At 39.3% G+C, this 27,585-nt stretch overlaps 2 protein-coding genes across 4 annotated transcripts in view; one reads left to right on the forward strand and one right to left on the reverse strand.

Annotated features, from left to right (window-relative positions):
* The window catches only part of ccdc197 (coiled-coil domain containing 197), a 27,901-nt gene continuing 316 nt past the window's right edge, over positions 1-27,585 (reverse strand). Inside the window, exons 2-12 of one of the 2 annotated variants that reach the window (XM_088354609.1) lie at positions 24,394-24,531; positions 16,450-16,673; positions 16,327-16,369; positions 14,771-14,947; positions 14,534-14,691; positions 14,381-14,463; positions 12,909-13,081; positions 6,399-6,509; positions 3,289-3,405; positions 3,109-3,232; positions 1-2,543 (exon numbers count right to left, since the gene is read on the reverse strand). In XM_088354609.1, the coding sequence (XP_088210735.1) occupies positions 2,473-2,543; positions 3,109-3,232; positions 3,289-3,405; positions 6,399-6,509; positions 12,909-13,081; positions 14,381-14,463; positions 14,534-14,691; positions 14,771-14,947; positions 16,327-16,369; positions 16,450-16,673; positions 24,394-24,405 (1,293 nt within the window). In that variant the 5' untranslated portion in view covers positions 24,406-24,531 and the 3' untranslated portion in view covers positions 1-2,472. Of the gene's footprint in view, positions 3,233-3,288; positions 3,406-6,398; positions 6,510-12,908; positions 13,082-14,380; positions 14,464-14,533; positions 14,692-14,770; positions 14,948-16,326; positions 16,370-16,449; positions 16,674-24,393; positions 24,532-27,585 lie in introns of both variants that reach the window. The other variant, XM_088354610.1, reaches the window with a different exon arrangement.
* The window catches only part of LOC148351651 (ankyrin repeat and SOCS box protein 2-like), a 27,626-nt gene continuing 23,252 nt past the window's right edge, over positions 23,212-27,585 (forward strand). The window contains exons 1-2 of one of the 2 annotated variants that reach the window (XM_088354608.1): positions 23,212-23,299; positions 25,113-25,261. In XM_088354608.1, coding sequence (XP_088210734.1) covers positions 25,158-25,261 — 104 coding nt within the window. In that variant the 5' untranslated portion in view covers positions 23,212-23,299; positions 25,113-25,157. Of the gene's footprint in view, positions 23,300-24,967; positions 25,262-27,585 lie in introns of those variants that run through there. The other variant, XM_088354607.1, reaches the window with a different exon arrangement.

Genomic DNA, 27,585 nt, shown 5'->3' on the forward strand with positions numbered 1-27,585 from the left:
AGTTCCACTGAGGTTGCAGATCGAATCTCAGGGGAAGAACATTCCACAACATCAGTCCCCAAACGGAGAACACTCTCGAACCTGCGGTTCTCTTCTTGGCTCTTGGGATCGCTAGTAGACCATAATAATAACAATAAAATTTAAAAAAGTAAAAAATAAAAATAAAACAAAAACATTTTATTACAAAACACACCACGTTTGAAAATGCATTTTTAACACCAGTCATTTTTAATGTTTTTTTAAATGGACTACGCGTATCATCCAGAGCCCCCTAGTGGTAAAAAAGAAAGTTCATTCATGAAATGTTTTTGGATAATTGCTTTATTTATTTATTATCTTTTGAGGAGGGGTGGGGGTAGTGGTTTGTTGGAAATACAGAGTTACAATGACTTCAGAATCAACACCTTAATACAACAACTGAGAAAAAAGAAAAAAAAAACGGGCTGACCAGGAAAATCTGTACTTTATCTTGGTCCTGTCTTTTAAATAATGTATATATTCTTCACAATAAGTCATTCAGGAAACAAAATACTTAGGAGAGAGAATTATATGTAAAAACAAAAATCACTTTTTTTTACTGTTAAATACTTGCATTTCAGATTCACCCTAACACAGAAGACACAGTTTTTATAAGAGAAATGATAGAGAAATCAACGTACGGCTTGCAGCTCTACAGCGCTGCCTAGTGGCTCTTTGAAGCTTTTTCAAAAATGTTTGAAAATGGAAAACGAACGGGGAGGATTATTATTTTACACAAAAATGATTTTTGTTGGTGCTACACTGACTGTCCTAAAAATCGGACAAGTCCACATTCATCAGCTTTTGCCTCGTCAGGGAAAATATCAGATTTTTTTTTCACAAGTAACCTTCACAACAATAAGGTTATAAATTCACATACAGAGTTTCTACAAGACGCAAAGTCAATTTATGCAGCGCTATTATCGTTTTGACGTACAAGGAAGAAGCAATGTGTATTTATCAGAAATAAGAAAACCTCTCACGATATGGAAGCGTTTCTTCACATTTGATGGTTTTATAGAACAGTGAAATATCTCCACATGCTTAAAATTCTCACATTTGTTTAGGTCACATCCACAGTCATCAGCTTTTGCTCCGTCAATTTTTTTCTTTGTTTTGGAGGGTGAATCCTGCCATACGTAATAAATATATACCGGTAAATAAATACCTACAAATATATGCGATACAACCAAAGAATATGTAAATAAATCACCTAATGCCTATATATAAAAGACTTACATGCAATTTATTCATTTATTTGTGCATTGTGATTTTTTAGTCATGTATTTAATTGTGTATTCGGTCATGTATTTTGTCGTGCACTTATAGGTTTGTCATTTACTTCATTATTTCTTTCGTTATGTATTTTTCTGTACATTTAGTTGTGTATTTTGTTATGTATACTTGTCATTCATTTTGTAACATATTTTGCCGTGTATTTTGTGATTCATTATGTCATTTTTTTGGCATGTATTTTGACATTTATTTCTGCAATAATTCTGTCATGTCAAGTCAAGTCATGTTTATTTGTATATCCCTTAATTACAAAGAGTCTCAAAGGGCTGCACGGACCACAGACTATTATGACACCATCCCCTGATCTAAAACCTACATGACGGCACGGAAAAACTCAAAAACCTCAACATGAGGAAAATGAAGAAACCTTGAGAAGGGACTGCACATGAGGATGACCAGGCTGCAGCGGATGTTACAATAACAAACAATACATGGACATTGTCAACATGAAATATATTTCATTCATACATTTTTGACGCGTATTTTGCCTTTTTATTTCCTCTCTCTCGTGTTCTTTGTGATTTTTTTTGTGTATTTTGTAATTTTATTTTGGCATTTTTTTTCATATGTCACACCAAAATATTATCTAAATGACGGAGCAATTAAAACTAGTTGAGCTTTTCACCTATTTGTTGATCGGTCATGAATGAATCGTCCAAAGCTCAGCCAGTTTCTCCTGTTCCATTATTTGAATAACAAAATACACAAACGGTCTGCATCTATATAGCTCTTTTCAAGTCAATGAGGACCTCCCAAAGCACTTTACAATGTGCTTCACACTTTTCCCTTTAACACACTAACTGATAGCAGTGTCAGCCATGCAAGGCAACTACCTGCTGCTGGGGGTGTTCAGTGACTTGTCCGACATGTAAGACAGAGAAACCGGGAATCGAACCTGCGACCTCTTTATCCCAAAACGAGCGCTCTACCTCCTGAGCTAATGCTTCCCTATCAGTGAGCATGTTCATCTGTTTGTCTCTTCCTTCCTCCATCCAACATCCAACAAATAAATACCAAATTAAATAAATGACAGACTCCATAAATGAATATATCATATTTATGTTCAGGGTTGGGTAGCGTTACTTGATTAAATTGAATAAAATGATGACTCACAACACGTGGTAAGCTTTCTCTCCTGGCTTTGATGCGACAGAAACACTATGAAAATAAATCCAAACAGCTTGCCAACATCATTTTTGCCGTTCCATGTATTCCGTTACTCCCCAAGCCTGCACAAAATTTAGTAATTGTATTCATATTTAGTTCCTTTTGTCTTTTATTAGCATATTTGGTATTGGAGTAATCCAAAAGTAATTGAAAGTAATCAAGTTAAAGTAACCCCACCCAACCCTTATATAAACAAACATATATTTGTAGGAATTTATTTATGTCAACATATGGATCTCCATTTAATTAATTCATCCATCCATCCATCCATCCATCCATTATCTGCACCGCTTATCCTCAGTAGGGTCGCGAGGGTGCTGGAGCCCATCCCAGCTATCTTCAGGCTGCGGGCAGGGGACACTCTGAACTGGTTGCCAGCCAGTCGCAGGGCACACAGAGACGGACAACTCACTCGCATATTCACACTTAGGGACAATTTTTAATCGGCCAATCAACCTGACATGCATGTTTTTGGAATGTGGGAGGTAACTGGAGTGCCCGGAGGAAACCCAGGCAAGCACGGGGAGAACATGCAAACTCCAATTTAATTCAATTCAATCTGTCAACCTGAAGCAGATCACTCGCTCGTCCTGCTGACTTTACTCTGACTTTTGAGTTGAGTTTTACTTCCGAAGCTGCTCATGGAGGCCTTCGCTTTCACATCCATTAAAGTTTTAGATGTCGTTTGGGATCCGCACTCCATCAGTTTCCTTGCCCGCTTCTCCGTGTCCGCCTTATCCATCAGGTACTCCTGAATAAAGTTTTTTATTGTGCAGTTGGACAAGACCTACTCAAACAGTTCCTTACCTTCACCATGTCCATCATTAAGGAGGCACTCATGTATTCCAGAGTCCCGTAAGCCGGCAAGTAGCACTGCTCTGCGAGGTTGCTGATGGCCATGTTTAAGCTTCCTATTTCTTCAGCCTAAAATTTAAAAAAATGCTCAAAAATCTATGGATCCCAACAGAGATCTATGGGTCCCCAAAATTTAGTGTTATCGGGGTTGAAATTGTAAATCGGCGACAAACATATAATATAAATATATATATTCATTCAGTTTTAATCATCACAGTTAATTGGTAATACAAATCAGTTATCACTTCAAGATTTTTCAGTTCACAACAATATTGTAAATAATACAAAATAATACTGCTGAAATAATTATATTAATCTATATTTTCATTCAGTTTGAATCATCACAGTTAATTGGTAATACAAAGAAGTTATCACTTCAGATTTTTCAGTTCACAATATTGTACATTATACAAAATAACATTGCTGAAATATTCATCTATATATTCAGCAACTTTTAATCATTACAGTTAATTGTTAATTCAGCAGTTTTCACTTCAGATTTTTCAGTTCATATATTCTTCGTGGTTTGCTGTCACGCCACAGTTGTAATGCCTTCTCAAAGTCCAATCCATTTTCATCCTCCTCATAGCGTCACCAGGAATATAATTTAGTCCATTTTGGCAGAAAAGTCCTTTTCTTGCTAGGAGTATTCTTGTTTATTTTCTTTCGTCGAATCGTTCGCTTCATTACACGTTTTTTCCTTGTCTTCGCGATCTTCCGAAGAATTTCTCCGCCGTTTTTTTCATGCCGGAATTATTGCCGTTGTTATCACTTTCTGCATTATGTTACGACTTCTTACTGACACTGAAGAAATTACAAATTTTGTGTTGATTTGCACCTAATCCTAACTGTTTTTCGGAGGCATACTTAACCTTCACCTTCCCTCGACGACAACCACCACAACAATGACGTAATTTCGAAGCAACGAGATCTCGTTTGCCAAGATCGGCGTGCGGACGAAAACTCGAACCGCGAGACCAAAACAACAATGGCGGATCTGCCTGACGAAAAGTTTGGAGTGCGCTAAATCTTTGTTAAAAAAGTAATCGGATAATAATGACAATTTTGTGTCAAAAAAGTTGCGTCCTGGGGACGCACGTTGATTTGACACTATGCGTCCCCAGCAAAAATGATGCGTCCAGGAAGCAGGGACGCGGGCAAACGAGAACACTGCCTTCATATAATGTATAGTTCATTCATTTTGCCTTATTTAAGTTGTTGTGTCGAGATTTTGGGAAATACATATAAGAGAAATATAGAAAAGCTTAATTGATTACATAAGAAAGCTATTACGATTGTGCATAATGCTGGTGTAAAGAACATACAACACACTTTTATCATCAACACAGCCCAGAGAATCGTTGGTTGCTCTCTACCCAGTCTGGAGGACATTGTCTGCTCTCGGTACCTCAGCAGGTACAATATGTTCAACCCATTTTGTAACAATGACAATAAAAGGTATATTCTCTTCTATTCTATTATAAAATCCAACATGTTTATAATTCGAAGATATAGTGAAATGTAAATCCCTATTATAGGAGGGGAATCAATCAGGCCACATGCAGCAGCTGGCGCCAAACGAGCGGGCACAGGTGAGGGCAATGAGTAATCATGACAAGTTCTTCATCGAGAGGGCAGACATTCATTATCCCAGGAAAATCCACAACTTCAAGGTCCAAAATTCTCGCACAACATTAAAAAGCCATTGTGTCACTCTAAAAGGCATTTGTTTATAGAACCATTTGGATGATCTAGAGCAGGGGTGTCAAACTCATTTTAACTCGGGGGCCACACGATAGAACAAACATTCTGTCGGGGGCCGGACTAGTAGATTAAAGAGAAAGAAAAGGAGAGATAAAGAAATAAGAGAAAGGGGGAGGGAAAAGGAGAGAGACGGGACAAAGAAAGAAAAAGAGAGAGAGAGAGAATATAGGAGAAACAAAAGATAAAAAGGCGTAAGAGAGAGGGGGAAAAGAAAGGGAGAGGAAGAAAGAAATCCAAAGAGAAATAGAAAGACAGAAGGAGAGAAAAGAGAAAAGAAAGCGCGAGGGTAGGAAGAGAGAGAGGGAAAGAGAGAGAAAAGTTGGAGCAAAAGAGGTTAAAAGACACAGAGTGAGAAAGAGACAAAGAGCAACAAAGGAAGAGAAAAAGAGAGACACAGAGAGGGAAAGAGACAGAGAGAGAGTGGGAGAAAAGGGATGGAAAAGAAAGAGAGAGATAGAAATACAAGTACAGTGTCTTTGTGAGAGGCACCTGGCTTTGGCAACATCAAGTTGACATATTTCAACCTGCAGCTTGTTTCTCTCTTGCGCTTCTCTGAGTGTTGTCCTGCGGGCCGGATTCAATCCCTTAGTGGGCCTGATCTGGCCCGCGGGGCGCCTGTGTGACACCTGTGATCTAGAGAAGCTAGAGCTTTTGTTGGTGATAGGAATGAGTGGAGAGGTGTTGTAAAAGGATAGTGGGATGTTTGGACACGTTCTAAGGGATGGTCAGGGCACCTGTATGATGCGGCAGGGGTAAACCAGTCATAACTGTCGGGAACTGATGTTGAACAGAAGAGTGTGCTGTGTCACCTTGACCCGAGTGACATGGCCGCTTTCTTGTGTCCTGTTTCATCTGGAGGGACGAAAGTATGACCAACTTAGGTGCTGAGGTGCCTAACTTGTTTGGGTGTTTGGGCATTTGGGTTTGCCATGGTCCAAAACTTTTGTGTGTGTTTTTGCTATTTTTCCCTTTTTTATTTTCTTTGTTATTGTATGTGTTTGTCTTGCTGACGGTCACCCCTCTTGAGGGATATGAACTAGATAGATAGATAGATAGATAGATAGATAGATAGATAGATAGATAGATAGATAGATAGATAGATAGATAGATAGATAGATAGATAGATAGATAGAAAGCACTGTAACTTTTGGTACTTTTTCATCCTGTACTTCTTATTACTTTTGCATACTTCTCACTATTCTTTTATTTTACTTTTTAGTACTTTATGCGAATTAACACTAAACCTCCTCGCACCGGAAAAGTGTCATTGTGGAGATTTTGTTTGAGTGAGTAAAGACCTTCTTTCTGGACAGTCCTTTTTCCTCTAGCAGCTTGTGCTCTTCTCGCTTGTTCTTTTCTTTCAGGTTTTCCAGCTGCCTCTGAAGTTCATACAGTTCTTTACTGGCAAGCTAAGCAAAAGGGAACAAAAAAGACAGGTCAAGATACGTTGATAGTGGAAAGCAGTGGTCGGCAACCTTTTCTGTACCACGGAACGGTTTAATGTTTGACGATATTCTCGAGGCCCAGCCCAATAATAACGTGAATAATAATGATAACGATAATAATAATGATTATTATAATAAACTGTGTATTCACTAGCCTTCTACGGATATAAATGACATAAAAAAGGCATTACACATAATCTCATCACACTTTTTTAACTTTCGGTAATGTAAAACCATTTTATTGAACTATTTATTTATGTAATTATGTACCTTGTTGTAACTTGTTTATACCATTTCATTTTTAAATCCGTCTAATTATTTATTCTTTTGAATTCTTAATTCATTTGAATCTAGATGCAATATATGAAAAGAAAAGTCCCTTACCAGACAAAGAAATTTTGGAACACAATAGTTTTTCCCCAGTGATATCCAGTATCAGTACTGTCACAGCTAACCTCTGGAGTGCAGGAGACGCTTCACACTAAAAAAAACTATGGCAACTAGATGATGAAGGTGCTGCATCTGAGTCAGATTAGGTGTCACGATTGCCCATTACCCTCACCTGTGCCCCCTCATTTGGCGCCAGCTGCCGCTCGTTACCTGATTGGCTCTCCTCCTATTTGAAATCAGTGCTCTCATTCACTCCTTGTCAGTCCGTCAACGAACCTCTGCACTTGCAAGGCAAGTTTTTTTGACCCTGTCCAGTATCCTGCTCGTGTATCCAGTATCCGGTATCGATTCCGTCTGTCCTGTCCTGTCCAGTATCTTGCTCGTGTATCCAGTATCCGGTATCGATCCCATCTGTCCTGTCCGGTATCTTGCTCGTGTATCCTGCATCCGGTATCGATCCCGTCTGTCCCGTCCTGTCCGGTATCCTGCTCATGTATCCAGTATCTGGTATCGATCCCGTCTGTCCCGTATCTTGCTCGTTCATCCTGTGTCCGGTATCAGTTCCGTCCTGTACAGTATCTTGCTCATGTATTCTGTATCTGGTATCGATCTCGTCTGCCCCTGGCTTCCTGTTTTCCCACGCCCGACTTCTCTGCCCCACTTCTTCTGCCCAGCTATCGCTGAATTGCTGCATGACTGCCCAGTTTCCGTAAAATAAAGTGTGAAAACGTTACACGTTTGGGTCCACCGTCTATTCGGGTTCTGACATTAGGATGTTTCTCCTGTTACTGGTATCCATGGAAACCAGTAGTTTATGTTTCATGTGGGGCAGCAAACCACTACCTAAAGAAATGAATGAATAAAAACTTTATTTCGAACATAAAAATAAAAACAGGACAAAAACAATGAATCAACAACGAAATAATGTCACACATGTTCGAAAAGGGGTAGTCAGAAGCAGATGCTTATTTTTCCTACCCCTTTATCTTCCCTATAAAACACATTTTATATATAGCTCCTCTTATGTCCAATACAACAAAATCTCATGGATATACTTATTAAATAGGTCAGATATCAATAATTATAATAGTTACAATAATCACATATTTTATACACTAATCTTCGCAATACCCATCCCTCAACGTCATAATGCGCATAATGTCACTGCGGCACCAGTGATAATATCAATAAAAATAAACACAATACTTATAACAGTTCTGATGTGATAATAGAACAATAACAACAAGTTAGCCATAGTTTGAAGTGCAGTATTTCCAGTCTCCCTCATATCCCATTTTCTTCATCTCTGTGTTTCGCCAGTAATGCTTTTTTATATTTAAATTTGAACACATGTATATTTGGACATTGTTTGATTTCATTTTGCAAATTATTCCAAAGTCTGACTCCACACACAGACACACACATACTTCTCCTGGCGGTTCTCACCTTTGGGATTTTGAATTCACCACAGCCCCTCAAGTTATAATTTCCCTCTTTCCGAGTGAATAATCTTTGTATGTTTTCTGGCACTATGTTTTTGTTGACCTTAAATAACAGTTGTGAAGTGAAACATTTTATTAAATCATCCAATTTCAATAAATTGGACTGCATGAATAAAATATTGGTATGATCCCGATATCCTACCCTGTGTATGGTTCTTATTGCACGTTTTTGAAGGATAAAAAGGGGCTGTAGTGAACTTTTGTAATTATTGCCCCAGACTTCTGCACCATAGGTTAAATATGGCAGAACTAGAGAACAATATAATAAATACAATGCATTATAATGTAAAAGAACTTTGGTTTTATTAATTATTGAAATGCTTTTAGATACCTTTGTTTGTATGTGTCTGATGTGTGTTTTCCAACTTAATTTATTGTCTATTATGACCCCTAAAAACTTAATTTCTGATACAATGTCTATCACCATCCATTTTTACTTCTAAATCTTGATTTGCCTTACGATTACCAAAGAATATTACTTTGGTTTTATTTAAATTTAAAGATAATTTATTTATATCCATCCATACTTTTAGGTTAATTAGTTCACGATTAATACAGGTTACCAAATCCATATAGTTATCATTTGAATAGAAAATGTTAGTGTCGTCTGCAAATACTACTATTTTCAATAGTTTTGAAACATTAAAAATATCGTTAATATATAAATTAAATAGCTTTGGTCCCAGGATAGAACCCTGTGGTACTCCACAACAGATGTCCAAATATTCAGATGAAAACTCTTCCATTTTTACATATTGCTTCCTCCCCGTCAAATAACTTTGAATCCATTTCAAAGCCACTCCCCTGATGCCATATCTTTCCATTTTTTTTAATAGTATATTATGATTAATGGTATCAAATGCTTTTTTTAAGTCAATAAATACCCCGACTGCGTATCTCTTCTTTTCTATACTGTGGGTGATTTCTTCTACTGCATCAATAATTGCCATTGTTGCTGATCTGTTTGCTCTAAAACCATATTGACTTTAATTAATCAATTTATGTTTATCTACAAATTGTTCTAGTCTATTATTGTAAAGTCTCTCTAATATTTTAGAGAACTGAGGAAGCAGAGATACCGGTCTATAGTTTGTAAAAATGTGCTTGTTCCCATTTTTGTATATTGGTATAACTTTTGCTATTTTCATTTGATTTGGAAATGTGCCTGTTAGAAATGATAGATTACAGATGTAGGTCAATGGTTTCACAATGCTGTTTATAATTTGCTTAATTAGTACCATATCGATGTCAAAACAATCCATAGACGTTTTGTTTTTACAGTTGTTAACCACGTCTAAGATTTCTGATTCCGTAACCCCGGATAAAAACATGGTCTTGGAGTTCATTTTTATCAGTGACTCAAATTGTTTACCACTGCACTCTGGGATATTTGCAGCGAGCTCTGGTCCAACATTTACAAAATAACTATTAAAATTCTCCACAACTTGATTTAAATTATAATTTTCACTGTTCTTATCAATAAAATAGTTTGGATATGCATTGCTTACATTCTTTCCTTTTATTATACTATTTAATATATCCCAAATACCTTTAATATTACTTTTGTTATGATGTAATAAATTGGTATAGTATAATTTCTTGCTTGCTCTTAATATTCCTGTCAATTTGTTTTTATACGTTTAATACCGGGTTTCGGCTTCCTTAGTTCTTAGTTTAATAAATTTTCTATATAAGTAGTTTTTTTTCTTACAAGCATTATGTAAACCCTTAGTTATCCATGGATGGTTTACAGATTTATTCTTAATATTAATTTGTCTCATTGGGCAATTTTTGTTGTACTTGTTGGTGAATATTTCCAAAAATATGTCAAACGCACAATCCACATCATCTGTACCATATATATCATTCCAGTTTTGTTTAACTAAGTCATCATACAGTGATGTAATAGTCGCTTCAGTTCTAACTCGTTTGTAAACATAATCCTTAATTGATTCTTGTCTAGTAACCTTTTCATCATACACTGTAAATACTGGTAGGTGATCAGAAATATCACAAACCATTAACCCGCTGACGTTTGTAAATTCCATATTATTTGTAAATATATTGTCAATGAGTGTTGCACTGTGTGAAGTGAATCTACTAGGCCTTAATATAGTTGGGTACAAACTCATACTGTACATCATATTAATATAGTCATCAATGTTTTTATGTTTGTTTGGATTCATTAGATCGATGTTGAAATCTCCACAAATGAATAGTGTTTTGGCGCTTATTGTTGAAAATGTTTTTTCAGCCCAGTTTGTGAAGGTTTCCAGATTTGAGCCCGGTGTTCTATACACACAACTGACTATAATATTTTTCCTTTTTTCATTTATAATTTCTATTGTAATACATTCAAGTAACTCGTCAATGACAAATGACATGTTTTGTAATATTTTCGATTTTAATCTTTTGTGCACATATATAGCTACTCCACCTCCTATTTTGTTTGTTCTATTTACATAGTTCAGATTATAGTTGTTTAATTCAAAATTTACACCCCTTCCCTCACTGAACCACGTTTCAGAAACTGCAATAACACTAAACGGGTTCTCAAATTGTTGTAAGTATTCAGTGATGTCATCAAAATTTGTGTACATACTTCTACTGTTAAAGTGTATTATTGAGAATTTGTCTTCAGATTTAACAAAGGTATTGTATTCATTTCCAGTATAATATTTGCAATTGTCTGAGCTAGCTGATATGAATTTGTGGTCAGGATCGAAGTCATCTAATCTTGAATTATTGGAGTCAGTGTGATTAACAATGCTCAGTTCCGGTAAATCATGGCCTAATATATTATGATGGATTTTTTTATTGTGATCTGTAATAAAGGTGTCCATATTGTCAGTCCAGGATGCCATTGTTACTCTTCAGGCAAATCTGTCCAGCTCCTGCATTTCTCGAACCCATAATATTTTTGCTTGTTCCGGGGTGCCGTTTAACTTTATGTATACTCTGCAGTTTGAAGTCCATGTTCCTTGTATTTTGTTCGTTTTCCTCAAAAATCGAGCCTGTCTTGCAATGTCAGAGTTTTTTTTGCTTAAGTGTTCATTTAAATAAACATTAGTCCCTTTTAGTTTTTTTCCTTGCTTAAGGATTTCATGTTTCCGTTTTCTGTTAACAAACCTTACGATGGTCGCTTTGGGTCGGTTGTCACCTCTTGTTAATTGGTGGCATGCTTCTATGTCCTCAGCATTGATGGATATGCCTTTTTTTACTCATAAAAGCAATGACCTGTTGCTCAGCAGAATCCTCATCAGCATCTGTTGCAATATTTGTATTTGCCACAGCCTTGGCATAGGTCCGAGGTTTGATGTCCAGACCGGTGATAATGATGTCATTTATCCTGGTATACTGTTCCAGATCTGCTACGCGCCCTTCTAGTGCAATAATCCTCTTTTCTTTCTCAATGTTTTCGTTTTTAAGGTCTTTGATTTCAGCCATTAAACTCAAAATTGTGTCTTGTTGTCTGGTGACGATATCCATTTTATCCATTAAAAAGCCGAGTGACTTTTTAATTTCCTCGAGTTCCTTATCTCTGCTCGGCATCTTGAAGACTTCACGTTACTCTTACGGCACCGTCCGCTGATCGCATCACCCGATCGCCCGCTGAGTCTCAAGTTGTTATTTTCGCCGGACTTAGTTTCCCCGACTGTTGGTCGCTATACAAGTAGCGCCGCCATGTTTGCCAGCGTCAACAATGGCCGATGTCGGAAAGCAGGCGGATCGGCCTCCTCTGTCTATCCGCCGAATCAACGTCAACGTCGACTCCGTGCTTTAGGTTCTTTTCAAAAACCCATAGACGCCAAAATTGTGTCATTCAAGTGGCCATAGCAGATTAGCTTCACTCATTAGCTTCACTCGCGGTGCGGTGCGTTCACGTGGTTTTGAATAAGGGAGCGTGGGACGACGTCTTAATGACAAAGTCTCTTTCCCATCCAGAAATGGAGGGGTATGGGTGCTGCCAGGGTGTAGTTACCCAAGACACACCACAGGAAGTGGTGCTCCGATGATCCTGGTGGTTAAGGAATCTATGAACAGTGAAACCATGTTGTACAACGTTGTTTTTGTCTGAACTCCTTCCCATAATGCTTCATTACAAATTGTTGTACAACTTGGCAACGTGAGTAAACTTTGTGTGATGATGAGATAAAATCGAATTCCTTTTTCTAGGTCATCTCCTACCCTTGAGGTCTAGTGGCTAGGATTCAGCGCTCTCAACACCGTGATCTGGTTTAGATTTCTGTTTCAGTGATAAAAGTGGACTCTCCAATCACTCTATGCACATGGAATGTTAGGTTTTTTTAAGGGGTAAAAATATAAGCATTTGTACAGGAATAAATACGGTGAAAGCACAAAATCTGTGCGGCCAGGTTACGAAATGACCCACGACCCGGTACCGGTCAGTGGCCTGGTGGTTGCCGACCGCCGGTGTAAAAGTTCATTTTTGGCTTTTGTGATTCCTGACCAATTTGTGCAGGTTGTGCCCTTGATTCATGTCATGGAGTTGTCGTCTGGCAAGCTCCACCTCGTCCTCTGCACTTGCCAAACGCCTCAGCAATTGGGAGTGGGTGAAGCGAAGGGTCTGGTGGCGCCGGATGATGGGCATAGCGGCGCATTCCGAGTCGGTCTCACGGTGACCTTTAAGAGGCGGCATCGAGTTAATGGACGGTGCTTGGTAACAGTTTCTGCAGAAGTGGAATCATTATTTGAACTCAGTAAATATTCTTCTTTGTCTTAGGTCAAGGAGCTGCAATATTACTACAACCAGACATTTGTTTAAGTTGGTAACATGCGGTTGGAATTATTTTAAAGCAATGTAAAAGCAAGTTAAATGACAATCACATTCAATTTAATAAAACCTCAATCTAGCTAATATATCAAAACTACTATGTGTGTGTGTGTGGATCTGTATGTCACTTCCATCCATCCATTTTCTGCACCCCTTATCCTCAGTATGGTCGCGGGGTGCAGGAGCCCATGCCAGCTATCTTTGGGCAGTGGGCAGGGGACACCCTAAATTGGTTGCCAGCCAATCACAGGGCACACTGTGACGGACAACTCACTCGCTCATTCACACCTAGGGACAATTTGGAGTGTCTTTAGCTAGGTTTAGTGTCAAGGCATGCCCAAAAAATACCAACAAAATTAATTAACATCCGCTTTCATGTGGTGAGTGGTGAGTGAGTCAGATAGAGCCAGAGAGACACAGAAAGGTAAAGAGAAAGAAAGAGAAAGATGAGGTTATAATTTACACAATATAAAGGGAATAATACAGAGACAGAGAGAGACAAAGACAACGAGAGGCAGAGGCAGAGGCAGAGACAGAGACACACAGAGACAGAGAGACGGACAGAGAGACAGAGAGAGAATGACACAAAAAGACGTATAAAGTTAGAAAGCGGAGAGAGAAAGAAAGACAGAGAGAAAGAGAAAGACAGTCAGAGGGAAAGAAAGAGAGAAAGGGAGAAATAGAGAAAGAAAAATAGAAAGAAAAAATTAAAGAAAATGAGAGAGGTAAAGAAACCAGGAAAAAATTGGGAGAGAGAAAGAGAAAGACTGAGACGGAGATAAAAGGAAAGAGATGACGCAAGAGAGAGAGAGAGAGAAAGAGAGAAAGATGGAGACAGAGAAAGAAAAAAGAAACAAAGAGAGAGAGAAAGAAAGTTCAAAAAAGAAACAAAGAAAAAGAGAGAGCAACAAGAGAAAAGAGAGGCAGAGAGAAATGGGGAGACAAAGACAAAAATTCTGCTCCAGTTGCTGTGTGAGTGGCGCTGGGTTTTGGCGACATCCAGTGGACATATTTGAAGCTACAGCTAATTTTTCACTTATTCTTCTCTCAGCATTGTGTTGCAGGCCACATCACAATTGTCCCGCAGGCCATGAGTTTGAGTCTGTTTTAACTCCTATTAATAGTCATTACAGCAAAAATCCACATACTGTTGGGTAGAAAATCCAACGTTTTCACCAAAAAGTCCTCGTAGATTTTGTACTTGGACAGTCTTTCCTTTAAAATCAGCCTCCTGTCAATTGAAATCAAAGAAAATGTCACTGATGTCTGTAGAGCATCACTTCAGAGGTGGAGGTTCCTACCTGGCTTGAAGTGATCGCATTTGCTTGGTCAGCCCCTCCGCCTCATGCTGCTTCATCAGGTTGTGCTCCTGCATATCCTTGTACTGCTGCACAGCCAGGTCGCGTCTCGCTTCAGCATCGTTGGCAGACCTTTCAAATTGCTGTACTTTCTCTTTTGTCTGTGTCAAAGAAAGCAGAATTTGGGAGCGGTCATGACAGAAGAACTGGAGGCACTAATTAAGTCTGTATAAAATGTACCCCCTGATGTTTCATTTGCAGCTCAGTTTTTCTTTGAGCAAGCTCCTCCACCCTTTGCTTGAACTCTTCTCTTTTGAGCGCAAGGATGTAATCCACCTCATCCAACTCGGCTTGTTTCTTCAGAACCAGAGTCTTTTGTAAGGTGTTTACGCCGACCTTTAGGATGCTGCTTGGAGACTAAAATGTCAAAACAATACCACAAAGGTGCGCTTACTACACAATAAAATAGAAAATACATTTGGTTTTTTTTATATCCAATGACCAGATCGTAACCTACGTGGAGTCCTTTTAACCAATATTGTTTTGGCCTATTCTGGGAAATCATTTACAACAATAGTTCCCGGTTCCCAGATCCCTTAACTGCATAAATGGTCGGGGCACCACTGAGGACGCAATTCTAGACAACTTTCTCCACTGCTGTCTGTTCCTGGCCTGAGTTTGGGTCGTGGAAAAGTTGGCACTAGTCCATTCCTTGATATTGTTAGTGCAGTTCTTTTCCGGTCTCCCTCTCCTTTTGCCCCATTAGACTTAGCATTGGAGAATGGTCTTGGCCAGTTCTGATGATCTTTTAACGTGGCCATACAACTACAGTTTTTTTCTGCGTGCAGATGACAACGGTTCTTCGTCGGGTCCCCTGATGATTTCGTTTGTCACATGGGCTATGTAGCTGATGCCTAGAACTTTTCTTTAGCATTGTATCTTCATAGCCTGGATTTTCTTTTCCAACTTTGCTGTCCAAGTCTCACAAACAGAGGAAGATCTTGCTAGAACTGGGCAGTAAGGTCTCACAAATGCTGGTAATCACTTTTATACAAGGAGGACACGCTATGACAAAAACAAAACTTTCTACTTCACACCAGCTGGTGGTCTATACCAGGTCTGGCAAGTTCTGATAGACTCAAGGCGGTCCAACTGCAAACTAATAAACACCACTTGATGTGGGACTTATTACATGTCCCACATCCAATCTCGTTGTGAACAATGTTCACTACGTTTTTATCAATGACAATAAAGATTATTACAATTCTTAAAGGGACACTGTGTAATAGTCGACCACTACATGTCGTTGTATTGTGTAAAGCAACCGAAAACGAGTGTGAAAAAGCACAAAAAAGAATACAAACTACAGAAAGTCAAAGGGAACAAATTACAACAATTTCATCACATTATTTGGCCGGGGCTTTCACAAGGTTTTTGGTTATGGGGGGTTCCCTTAGCAGCAAGATGACGGACAATCATGTCAGCTAAAATAAATACAAATGACTCCCCCTACGAGTATTTCTTTTAAGAAATATTATTTAGATCAAGTTTTTTCCCACTCAGAGGTGCTAAATAATTCACTATGTCCCAATTCAAAAAGAAAGCCAGGTTATTGTTTTGCTTTAATAAAGGATTACAATACATTATTGCCGTTGCAAAGGGAGTCTGAAACGAGTGACATTAAAGTTCTAGGCATATGCTGCCCCCATGTGGGCAAGATATGCCTTGTAATATATTTGTTTTTCAGTATATTTTTTTTCAATTAATTGTCGTTTCATTTAATTTCAAGTTCTCACCTCAGTCACAATTGGGATATAATTCACATTTTCTTCTCTTTTCCTGAGAAAGGAAAAAATGTAAACGATACAGTGAAAAGTGAACCGAGTGGGATTCATATGGAAAAAAAGGAACAGGCCTACTTGCAGTCATCAGGCTGAGTGATAAAAATGTTCCTCGTCTTCTTCTCCACTCTGAGTTTGAGGCGTTCCTGGTCCGCCAGGAACGGAAGCGATTGGGTCATCATGTCGAATACAAGTCCACGTTTGGATCTGGTCTCAGTTTTAGATCCGGTCTTGATTTCGGATCCGGTCTCGGTTTCGGATCCGGGCCAGACGCACAGTTGCCCGGACACCACACACCAGTTCTACGGAACGTGTCCGGTTCTCGGTTGTCATAGCAATGTAAACAAGGGGCGGTGCTGTATTTTGCACGGGGATGCAAATGACTTCCTGTTCTGTGCTCACGTGTGGATTTAAGTCAACAAATAAAACATTTTTTATGTATTAAAACTATTTTTTAATGCCTCCATATGTGAATAAAGCTTTCCCAGAAACAAAAGGCCATTAGAATAAACAGGGTTGGGTAGGGTTACTTTACTTGGATTACTTTCAATTACTTTTGGATTTCTCCAATACCAAATATGCTAATAAAAGACAAAAGAAACTTAATATGAATAAAATTATGACTCACAACACGTGGTAAGCTTTCTCTCCTGGCTTTGATCTCTTTAATCTCCGGCAAAACTAACATAAAATGCGACAGAAACAAAATGAAAATAAATCCAAACAGCTTGCCAACATCATTTTTGCCGTCCTATACATTCCGTTACTCCCCAAGCCTGCACAAAATTTAGTAATTGTATTCATATTTAGTTTCTTTTGTCTTTTATTAGCATATTTGGTATTGGAGTAATCCAAAAGTAATTGAAAGTAATCCAGTTAGAGTAACCCTACCCAACCCTGAGAATAAATAATATCTGCAAACTTTTGGTATTTTTATCTAACTTAGAGTTTCCCCCTCGCATGTCTTATTTAAATGTTTGTTTATTTGTTTTAAAAAAAAATTTCTTTATTGATATTTTGATTTTTTTGTACAACACTATGGTAAAATGTTTGTATAGAAATGTTTCTGCGTTTGTTCAATAAATCTCATGATTACTGATGTGACTAAGCTGTGCCTTATCTTTGGCGCCAACTGCCTCGGACTCTGATTGGCTCCCGATCAGTACTTGTACCTACTCCTGTCTTTTCCCTTTTGTCAGTCCGTCTGCGAACCTCAGTTAACACTAGGCAAGCCTTTTTCAACCCTGACTGCCACCTGTTTTTTGCTCCCGCCTGTCCCCCGGCTTCGACCAGTTTTTGATCCTGACCACGTCTACTCTCCCGTCCCGGCTTTCGACCTCTTTTTGTCCCCGACCATGTCTACTCTCCTTTCCTGGCTTACGACTCGCTTACGACCACGTTGTTGCTCTCCCGTCCCGGCTACTGACCCGTTTTTCCGTTCCTGACACCGCCATCCGCTCGCCACGGAAGATCCACTTCCGCGTTCAGAGCGACTTGCTTCACGCGTCCAGCAATCACCGGATCGGGGGCGCAACCCTTTCTCTTTCCTTTAATAAAACTTGTGAGAAACGTAACGCAATTGGGTCCTGTTCCGTTCGTGTCCTGACTAATAAAGATTTAAAAAAAAAAACATCTTTATGTATTCATTCATTGTTGTAGTTTTTTACTTGCTTTAAAAAAGTCATAAACTATCTCTTTTCTACAGATTTTTTTAATAAAGGAATGTTGTTTATCATGGATATCGGCCTCTTCAGTGGAATCCTTGAAAATGCCAATGTGTTAAAAGGACACCGTGTAGTATTTGACTACAAGATGTCATTATAATGTGTAGTGCATGGGTCTTCACCATTTTTCAACATGGGAGATACATTTTCTTCCCAAATAGCGCAAAGGCCACCCAGTTTGATATGAATTTCTGAAATAATAACTATGTTGGTACTATGTTGTTACTATACTATAATACCGATAATTGTCAGAAAGAGGATTAAAAAGAGCTGTGTTTTTCAACCAATGTGCCAGGGCACTTGTATGTGCCGTAGAGGTAAGATCTTGGGCCAGGGCCAGGGCCCGAACCCGAACTGTATCTTAAAATGTCAATCATCGAATCAGACTGGCCGTGTCACGGTTGCCATGGTACCCAATTGGCCCAGCCCGAGTGGCGCCAGTTGCGGCTCATTGACAGATTGGCTTTCCGTCTATTTAAAGCTCAGTGCTCTCATTTTTCCTTGGTCAGTCTGTCAACAAACCTCTGCGCCGCAAGACGTGTGTTTTGACCCGGTCCTGTTTTCCTGTTGGTATTTCCTGTCCGGTATTGTTCCCGTCCAGTTTGTCCTGTTTAATTTCGATATCCTGTTTCAATATCTACCCTGTCTGTCCCGTCCTGTCCGGTATCGACCCCATCTGTCCGATATCTGGTCGGACGATTGGTATCAATCTCGTCGGTCTCTGGCTTCCTGTCTTTCCATGCCAGACCGCATTTCCCGTAAAATAAAGGCTTGTGTGAGAAACTTCACACAATTGCTTCCTGATCCTGTCCCGGTTCTTGACAGGCCGGGCTTTTATCTTGCTGTTTTTCTTTCCCTTATTAGGGGATCCGCACATCATGCACTTTCTTTTACGCAGGTAATGATTAAGATAAAGAACATGCTTACCAAACTATTTGTTAAACTCCAAATCACTTTATCCAAAGAAATGTTCATCCTGTGCTGGGATAAAAGATGCGCAGCTTCCTCCTCCCACCTCGCTCACGTCAGACGTCATTTCTGCTTCTTTCCAATAGCTTACAAGCTTTACAAACTTTATCTGCTTTTCGGCCAAATATTTCACTATTTGCTGCTTGTAATCTGCAGAATTCCAATTTGTTTTCAATGCTATTTTGTTCAGTTTCCTTTCGCTGCAGTTTTCCGAAATGTGATCTTTGCGGCGAAGAGTAAATTTTGGTTCTGCACTTCGAAATCCACGCTTGTTTTGAGGGACTCGGCCCCAAGTTAACTCCAAGCTGTGTAGTTCAGCCGAAACACACAGTTCAGTGCTGAAGAACTTACGGTCGAAGTAAAGCTTCGTGTTTACTTTGGCGTTGAATTGCAGCTTCGGGTTTATTTCGGGCTCAGTTATCAAATCAAGATAATCTGTTGGGTTTGGGCGGGTTCGAGTTTTATATACTATTTGTATACTATATTATTTATATACTATATTATTTTATACTATATAATTTTTTTTCGGCCCGATCTTACCTGTAGTGTGCCGCAGAGAATTGCCTAATTTTGTCTTTGCATAAAAGCATGATCAGCATTGACTCATTCATATCAGTAGGTGGACTCAGATTACTTTTTTTGTTCCTTTTATACATGTTATCTGCTCGGGAGGTAATACCGTATTTTTAATAGCTTATTGTGTTTGATTAGGCGGTTTAACATTGCCTCTGCAAAAGAATGATAAGATAAACCAATTACAAAACATTTTTTGGTGTCAGGACCAGAACGGAAACAGGACCCAATTGCGTTACGTTTCTCACAAGTTTTATTGAAGGAAAGAGGAAGTGCTGCGCCCATGATTCGGTGTTCGCTGGACGCGGGAAGCAAGTCGCTCTCGTACTCGGATTGTGATCCGAACACGGAGGGGGATCTTCCGTAGTTAGCGATGGCGGTGTCAGGGACGGAAAAACGGGTCAGTAGCCACAACTGGGAGAGCAAGGCGTGGTCGGGGTTGGAAACAAGTTGTAAGTCAGAACGGGAGAGTAGACGTTTTCGGGGACAAAAAGAGCTCACAAGCTGGGACGGAAGAACAGACGTGGTCAGAATCAAAACGGGTCGTAGCCGGAGACAGACGGGAGCAAAAACGGGACAGGTGGGAGTCAGAGTCGAAAAAGGCTTGCCTAGTATACACTGAGGTTCGCAGATGGACTGACAACAGGGGACTGACAGGACTGGGTTCAAATAGTGACAGGGGGGCAATCAGAACCTGCGGCGGTTGGTGCCAAATGAGCTGGCACAGATGAATCACATCAGTAATCATGACAGTTTGGTTCCACTAGCAGGTAATGTTTGCTCTTTTTAAGTATTGTTTTTGTAGAAAAAAAACCCAGGACAAAAATAAAGTAAAACTTGAAAAACAGTTGAGAAAAGTTGTAATATCTCAAATTAAAGGAAAATTATTCACCAAATTTAATAACCTGTGTTATTTCCTGAGCCACGTTGATCACAAAAACTTGACATTGGAATTTAGACAATATGATAATTGAAGCGTTTTTTTTAAAATGTGAAAGCGGTGCCAGGATTTATTTTTTAAATATTTTTAAAGGATATTTTTTTTGCTGAAAAAAAACTTTACCTTGGCTCGAAAAAGTTTGGGATACACTGAAATAGAATCAACTAAAAAAGACAATTTTACTAGAAAATCACAATGACCCAACACTGGTGAGTTATTTTCAGAACAGGTCCACGGGCATGTCAGCTGTCCTCAGGGGGCATAATGGTGCCGGCAGAACCCACGTTGGAGACCCTTGATGTGGAACAACCGGAAACGAGTGCTACAAAGCAAAAGGAAGATTACAAGCTACAGAGACTCCGAGTGACCAAACTGCCCCATTTGACTTCTCGTTTCTCGGCTGAGCCTTTCACGAGATTCTTGAGGTACCCGTAGCAGCAAGATGGTGGACAATTATGTAAGCTCCCAATAGGTGGGCCTCCCACTCTGTAAAATAAATACTCATGACTTGATCTAAGAGTATTTTAAAAAAGTGCACGTCTATATGATAGTTTGTGTATTTTTGCTTATCATTAAAATCAATATTTGTTTTCTTAATTAACGTCTTTTTTGCCACTAAGAGGCAGTAAATAATATACAATATCCCTTAAAATAAGGTCACAAATTTCCTTGTAATCGATTTTTTGTAAAGAAATGCTGTTTAACATGAATATATCCAGTGTAATCCAAATACATGGCAAACTGTGTGATAAATTGATTTTCTCCAAATTGTCAATATCCGAACGGAATTAGGACCCAATTGCGTAGCGTTAACCATAAGTTTATTGATAGAAAGAGAAAGGGCAGCGCCCGCGATCTGCAAGCCGCTCACACAATCGGATCGTGATCCGAATACGGAAGTGGATCTTCCGGAGCGGGAGATGTCGGTGTCAAGGACAGAAAAACAGGTCGATAGCCGGGACAGCAAAAACGTGGTCGGGATCAGAAACGGGTCGTAAGCCAGGACGGGAGAGCAAACGTGGTCGTGTCAAAAACAGGTTGAAGCCGGGGACAAACGGGGAGAGCGGGACCTACGGGAGTCAGTGTCAATGTGCTTAACTTTTAAAAACAGAGGTTCGCTGACGGACTGACAACCAGAGAGTGACAGGACTGGGCTTAAAAAGAGACAGGGAACCAATCAGGAAGCCCGCAGCGGCGGGCGCCAAATGAGCGGGCACAGGCGATACTAATCGGTAATCATGACACAAATAGTACTTAACAATGTTGTAGAAAAGTTTATGTGTTTCGTCGCGGTTTTTAGTTAAGTTTAAAAAAGTCATAGCTGAATAAAAATGACACTTCTTGTCATATTGAAATGCGCCGCTGCATATAGTCGTAATTGTTTGACAGTTACAGTATATCATTTTCATTAAAGTAAATCCTTTTTATTCAGTTAATTATTTTCTCTATGAAGTATGTGTTAAACAATGCCCGACTGAGCTCAAAGAGCCCTTATGCTTTCCCCCCACTGCGCTTATCTCCTTTTATCTTACTTTTAGCAAAGCTTTTCAGGCGGAACATGATAAGAGGTGTGCGGCATTTGAAACTTTAAGGCTGCATTATGACCTTATTCAGATGGCGGCGTGGTAACACATGATTTGCATGCATTCATTAAACGTACTAGAATAATCTTTTCTTGTTCATCTTTTGGAGGATTTGTTCCGCCCTGGGCAGGCCTGATAAAAATTAAGGTAAAAGCAGATAGGGACAATGGAAACTTAAGCATAAGGGCTTTTTGAACTAAGTTGGTCATTTCTAACACATACTTAATGGAAGAAATAGTACACTTTCAACTTTCTAAGGACCACACAAACTATACACCCCATCTTTAAGCAGGAGAGCTGAGTGGATGTACTTGAGAGTGATGTCATGCTCATCCCCACCAGTTTTTTGTTGTTAGTGTAGCACGAAAATAGTGAAAGTAAGATAAGACATTCTTTCAGTAAAGTCCAACCCAAACCGCAAGAAAGATGAAAAAAGAAAGTTTATTCGTGTGCGTCCAAGAAATGCACATACTTGCACACGCATCGTAAACGAACCGACAGTGGCTGCAATGACTCAAGCCAGGAGATAATGAATTACTGGATGGCTTAACTTGCTATTAGCTTGCTAATAATGTCACCTTTTATATTTTTTTGGGCTGCGCTGTGTGCCAAATCTGTGTTGTCCTCTACCGTGAAGAGAATTGCAAGCTTTGGTATACATCTGCAGACGCACAGTAGTATTAATATTCTAATGTGAAATTTCAGAGATTTAGAAAAAGAAAATCAAAAATTGCAAAGTCAAAAGAGAAATAATCTTAATATTTAATAATTGTTACAGTTTGTTTACTCTTTATCCTATATTTCTGCCATTCCAGGTGAGGCATAGCCTCACTTGCCTCCCCTGACTAGATGTCACTAGTTGCATGCAAGACCAATGTACTCGCAATTGTCAGAATGTGAACCCTGGCAATGTGTGTGTATATTTTCAACCATGAAGTCTGGTCTAGTTCCCCAAATACACCTAAAGACTTGTTTGTGTCACACCGCTTCCACTTTTGCTGAGGAAATATGTTTCACAAACACGTTTTCAGACAGTGTTTTGAAACCTGAGTGTGCGTGACGAGCGCCAGTTCATCATGGGAACTTTTTGATATTGTCTTCGACTTGTGCAGCAGCATCAGCTTCTAAATTCATCATAAGTGAGTTGAAGAATTTCGTGTTGCATGATGTCATATGTTGATGTTAATGCCCGGGTTAAAACTTTAACTAAAAATTCTACGTTCTAAACATGCTCTAAACTCTTGAGTTAAACTTTTAAAGCCAATTTAAATGTTCAGCTAAAACGCTGTTTTAATTCGGAGCTAAAACCTTTGACAGCCCTCTTTTGGATGCTTTAAGTCGAGTTGTTTGAAGGGGCAGTGTGTATTAGTTGACCACAAGATGTTGATGTACGGTATAGTGCAACCGAACCATTTCTAAAAAGCACAAGAAAGAATACAAACTACGGAGACACAAGGTAACCAAAACAAACTAGTTTGCAGTACTTTTTGTTTTGTTTTTGCCTAGCCTTTTACCACTAGGAGGCACTAAACAATACACACTGTCCCTTTAAAGTTTTAACCGTGGGGTAAACAGCTTTGGACTTGTTTCCGAAATAGTGGTTTAATGAGACGCTTGGAACTAAAGATCATATTTCATACATCGTGTGCTTTGGGCGAAATTCTTTACCATATAGTGTAAATCAGGGCTGCCAAAGTCATTTTAACTCGGGGGCCACACGATAGAACAAACATTTTCTCGGGGGCCAGACTTGTAGATTACAAAGAAAAGAAAAGAGAGAGAAAGAAATCAGAGAAAGAGAGCAAGAGAAAAAGTGAGATGGTGGGACAAAGAAAGGGAGAAAGAAATGGAGAAAGAGAAAGGAGAGAGAGAGAGAATGTGAGAAACAAAAGAGATAAAAACAACTAGTGAGAGAGGGAAAGAAAGAGAGAGAGAGAAAGACATCCAAGAGGAGAGAAAAGAGAAGGTGAGAAAGAGAGAAGGGGAAACCAAGAGAGAGAGAGAAAGAGAGAAAAGAGAGGGAAAAGTAAAACAGAAAGAGAGAGCAAAAGAAGGTGAAAAGACACAGAGAGAGAAATACACAAAGAGGAAAGAAAAAGAAAGAGAGGCAGAGAGATTGAAAAAAAAAGAGAGAGAGAGTGTGTGAGGGGAAAAGGGGAGGAGGAGAGAGTGAGAGAGAGAGAGAAAGAAATACAAGTACAATATAAGTACAGCGTTTGTGAGAGGTACCTACCTTTGGCAACATCAAGTTGACATATTTCAACCTGCAGCTCGTTTTTCTCCTTTGCTCCCCTCAGCGTTTTCTCGCGGGCCGGATTCAATCCCTCAACGGGCCTGATGCGGCCCGTAGGCCGCCCGTTTGACACCCCTGCTGTGTATATATATATATATTGATTATTTACGTGCTCAAAGGTTTAACTCAATACATCAAAGCATTGAGTTAAAGCTTTAAAGCTGCTTTGAATTTCAAGTTAAAACGAGGTGGAAGTTTTAACTCTGAGTTAAAGTTTTCACTTTTAAAGAGCACAGCTTTAAAAGTCAAAGCCATTTGAAATGTTAACCTACTTTGTGGTAACATTGGTTAATAACTTGACAGAACTTCTTTAGACATGCTTACTGAACCGTGGCATATTAATGATCAAGTGTCAAACTCGGGCTGCAAAGTTTTACAATGCTTTCAAATCTCAAAAGATTTGAGCTCACATCAGCTTTCCCTACGGGCATGCAAATGTGTGCACGGTCGGTTCAACATATCCTTAAAAGGTATCTGTCCTCGTTGCTTGAGCTGCTCTCAGATGTCCGCCACAGAACATTGCAGAGTTTCATTTGAGTGCTCCCTGTTAAACTCAGAATGCACTTACTTCATAAACGGGTCATTTGTAATATTAAGAGTTGATTTATTGCCTCTCGCACTGGTTTTGGCTTTTCTCATTTTGTGTTGTGGATCGACAGTTTGTGGCCAAAGCATCAGGACCAGTCTGGGACTGGACCTTTGGGATGATCGCGGTCAACAGATGTGGGTCTCTTTATCAGAGGCTGGAGGTGGATGTCAAAAACGGGCGACCTTGCAATGATTTTGCAGCGTCAAACTGTGTGTACAGGTAAGTGATGGGTGTTACAATGTTTTTTTTAAAAGATCTTATATTTTCATTGCACTTCTTTGATTTACATAATTGATTGGCAAACCAGGCCACGCAAAAAGAAAAACAATTATTTTATTTTTTTGCTTATTACCTATTTATTCAAGTATGCTCGCAAACTTTGGTTGTATGTTATACGGAGGTGTTACGGTAGAATATTACCATATTTGAGCAATGATTAAACAGTCAACAATGATTGGCTGCAAAGGGAATTGAACCCGGATTGCAGCAGTGAGAATCCTAACCCTTAGACCAGTGATTTTCATCCACTGTGCCGCGACACACTAGCGTGCCGTGAGAGATCGTCAGGTGTGCCGTGAGAAATTATCCAATGTCACTTTTCAAAATTTAAAATTTTATAACACATTTATGAATCGTTTTCTGCAAATATTATGCCATTGTCAAGTGTCTGTGCTCTAAAAACTTGGGGTATTATAAATTATATTGTAATTTAGCATACTGTTCAGTGTCATTTTATAATATTTTTGGTTAGTGGTGTGCCGCAAAATCTTTCTAATGTAAAAAAAACATGCCATGGCTCCAAAAAGGTTGAAAAACACTGCACTAGACCACTAGATTCGTATATGACACAGGAAAAGGCATTCGATTTTATCTCATCATCACTGTATTTTTGCTCAAGATGCCACATTGTACAACGTTGTAATAGACCATCGTGGGAAAGAGTTCAGGCAAAACAATGTTGTATAACGTGGTACTGTGAGTAGAAATAGTTTGATGTTTGGATAAAATGTAATGTTTTCTGTCAGAACCAGAAAAGACAGTAGACCCAAACGCGTAATATTTCACACCAATTTTGATTGCGGAAACGGAGAAGTCAGGTGTGAGGAAACAAATGCCGGAGATTCGGCGATCCCTGGGCAGGAGAAGCAGGAAACCCTTGAGAACGGAGCGTGCTTAGAGGGCGGAAACCAGTCTAGCAGCCAGGATGGGAGATCGGAGTGCGGTCGGTGGGAAGAAACATGTCGGGCAGCCGGGACGGGAGATCAGAGCGTGGTCAGTGGACGGAAACAATTTGGATAGCCGGTACAGGAGATTGGAGCGTGGTCAGTGGACGGAAACAAGTTGGGCAGCCGGGACGGGAGATCGGAGCGTGGTCAGTGAACAAAACAAGTCAGGTAATCGGGACGGGAGATAGGAACGTGGTCAGAGATCGGAACAAGTCAGGTAATCGGAGACGATCGGGAGGCCAGGGACAGGGGATCGATACAGGATACAGGATACTGTATACAAGACAGGTCGAGAAAAGATTGGGAGCCAAAGTCAAAAATGCTTGCCTTGCAAGTGCACAGGTTTGCTGACAGGATGACAAGGAGGGAATGAGGGTACTGAGTTTAAATAGGAGGGCAACCAATCAGGAAACGAGCAGCAGCTAGAGCCAAACGAGCGGGCACAGGTGAGGGCAATGGGCAAATCACGACACCTTCTTCTATATCATACAGATCTCTAGTGGTCAAGAAATTACACATTGGATTTAGGCTTATTATTATAGTTATTATTAGTTTTTGTCATTGTTACTAAGGTTATGGACCACTGTTTTATGTGTGGATCTCGATTCAGACAATATTGCTTGTATAGTCTTTTTACATGACTGCTGAAGATTCATTCCAGAGTCTCAAACTAGTCAGAATATCTGAAGCCTTTACCTAGTGTGAATTTGTTAATTAGAGTTAAAATGGATGATTTTACAATTTGTTGGGTAAATTTAACTGAAGAGTTTTTTCATGGAAAATGTGCATTATTTAACGCCTCTTAATTCATTAAAACAATATATGGATTTAAAAAAAAATACGGAAAATACTTGACCATATAAATGTGCCTTTTTTGAAATACCTGCAGGTCAAGAATGGTTTTATTATTCATACATAACATGAGCGAGCATCACCTAGAGCAGGAGTCCCCAAACTTTTTTCTGTGAGGGCCACCTAACCTTTCCCTTCTTTGATGAGGGGCCGGGGTCCGTTTGTAACAGAAAAAGTGTGATGATTGCAGGAGTGCCTTAATGTAAAAAAATATTGTTTTCCAGAAAGCCACAATCAAATAACCCTTTCTGGGTTCTTCACATAACAAAAGTCAGAAAATAAATAACACTATTAATGAAATAAATAATAACCGAATAACCCTCTCTAGGCTCTTCACAGAAAAAAGTCCATGGAACATAAACCTCCAGTTGTGCCGTGCACAAAGGTCCCCTTTAATATATAAATACAAAATAACATTGACATCAATTGGTACTTTTCAAGAACCATTTAACAAAAACACTATAA

This window comes from Urocampus carinirostris, chromosome 15 (genome assembly GCF_059441175.1).
Source record: "Urocampus carinirostris isolate Australia breed hairy pipefish chromosome 15, RoL_Ucar_1.0, whole genome shotgun sequence".
Taxonomy (NCBI): Eukaryota; Metazoa; Chordata; class Actinopteri; order Syngnathiformes; family Syngnathidae; genus Urocampus; species Urocampus carinirostris.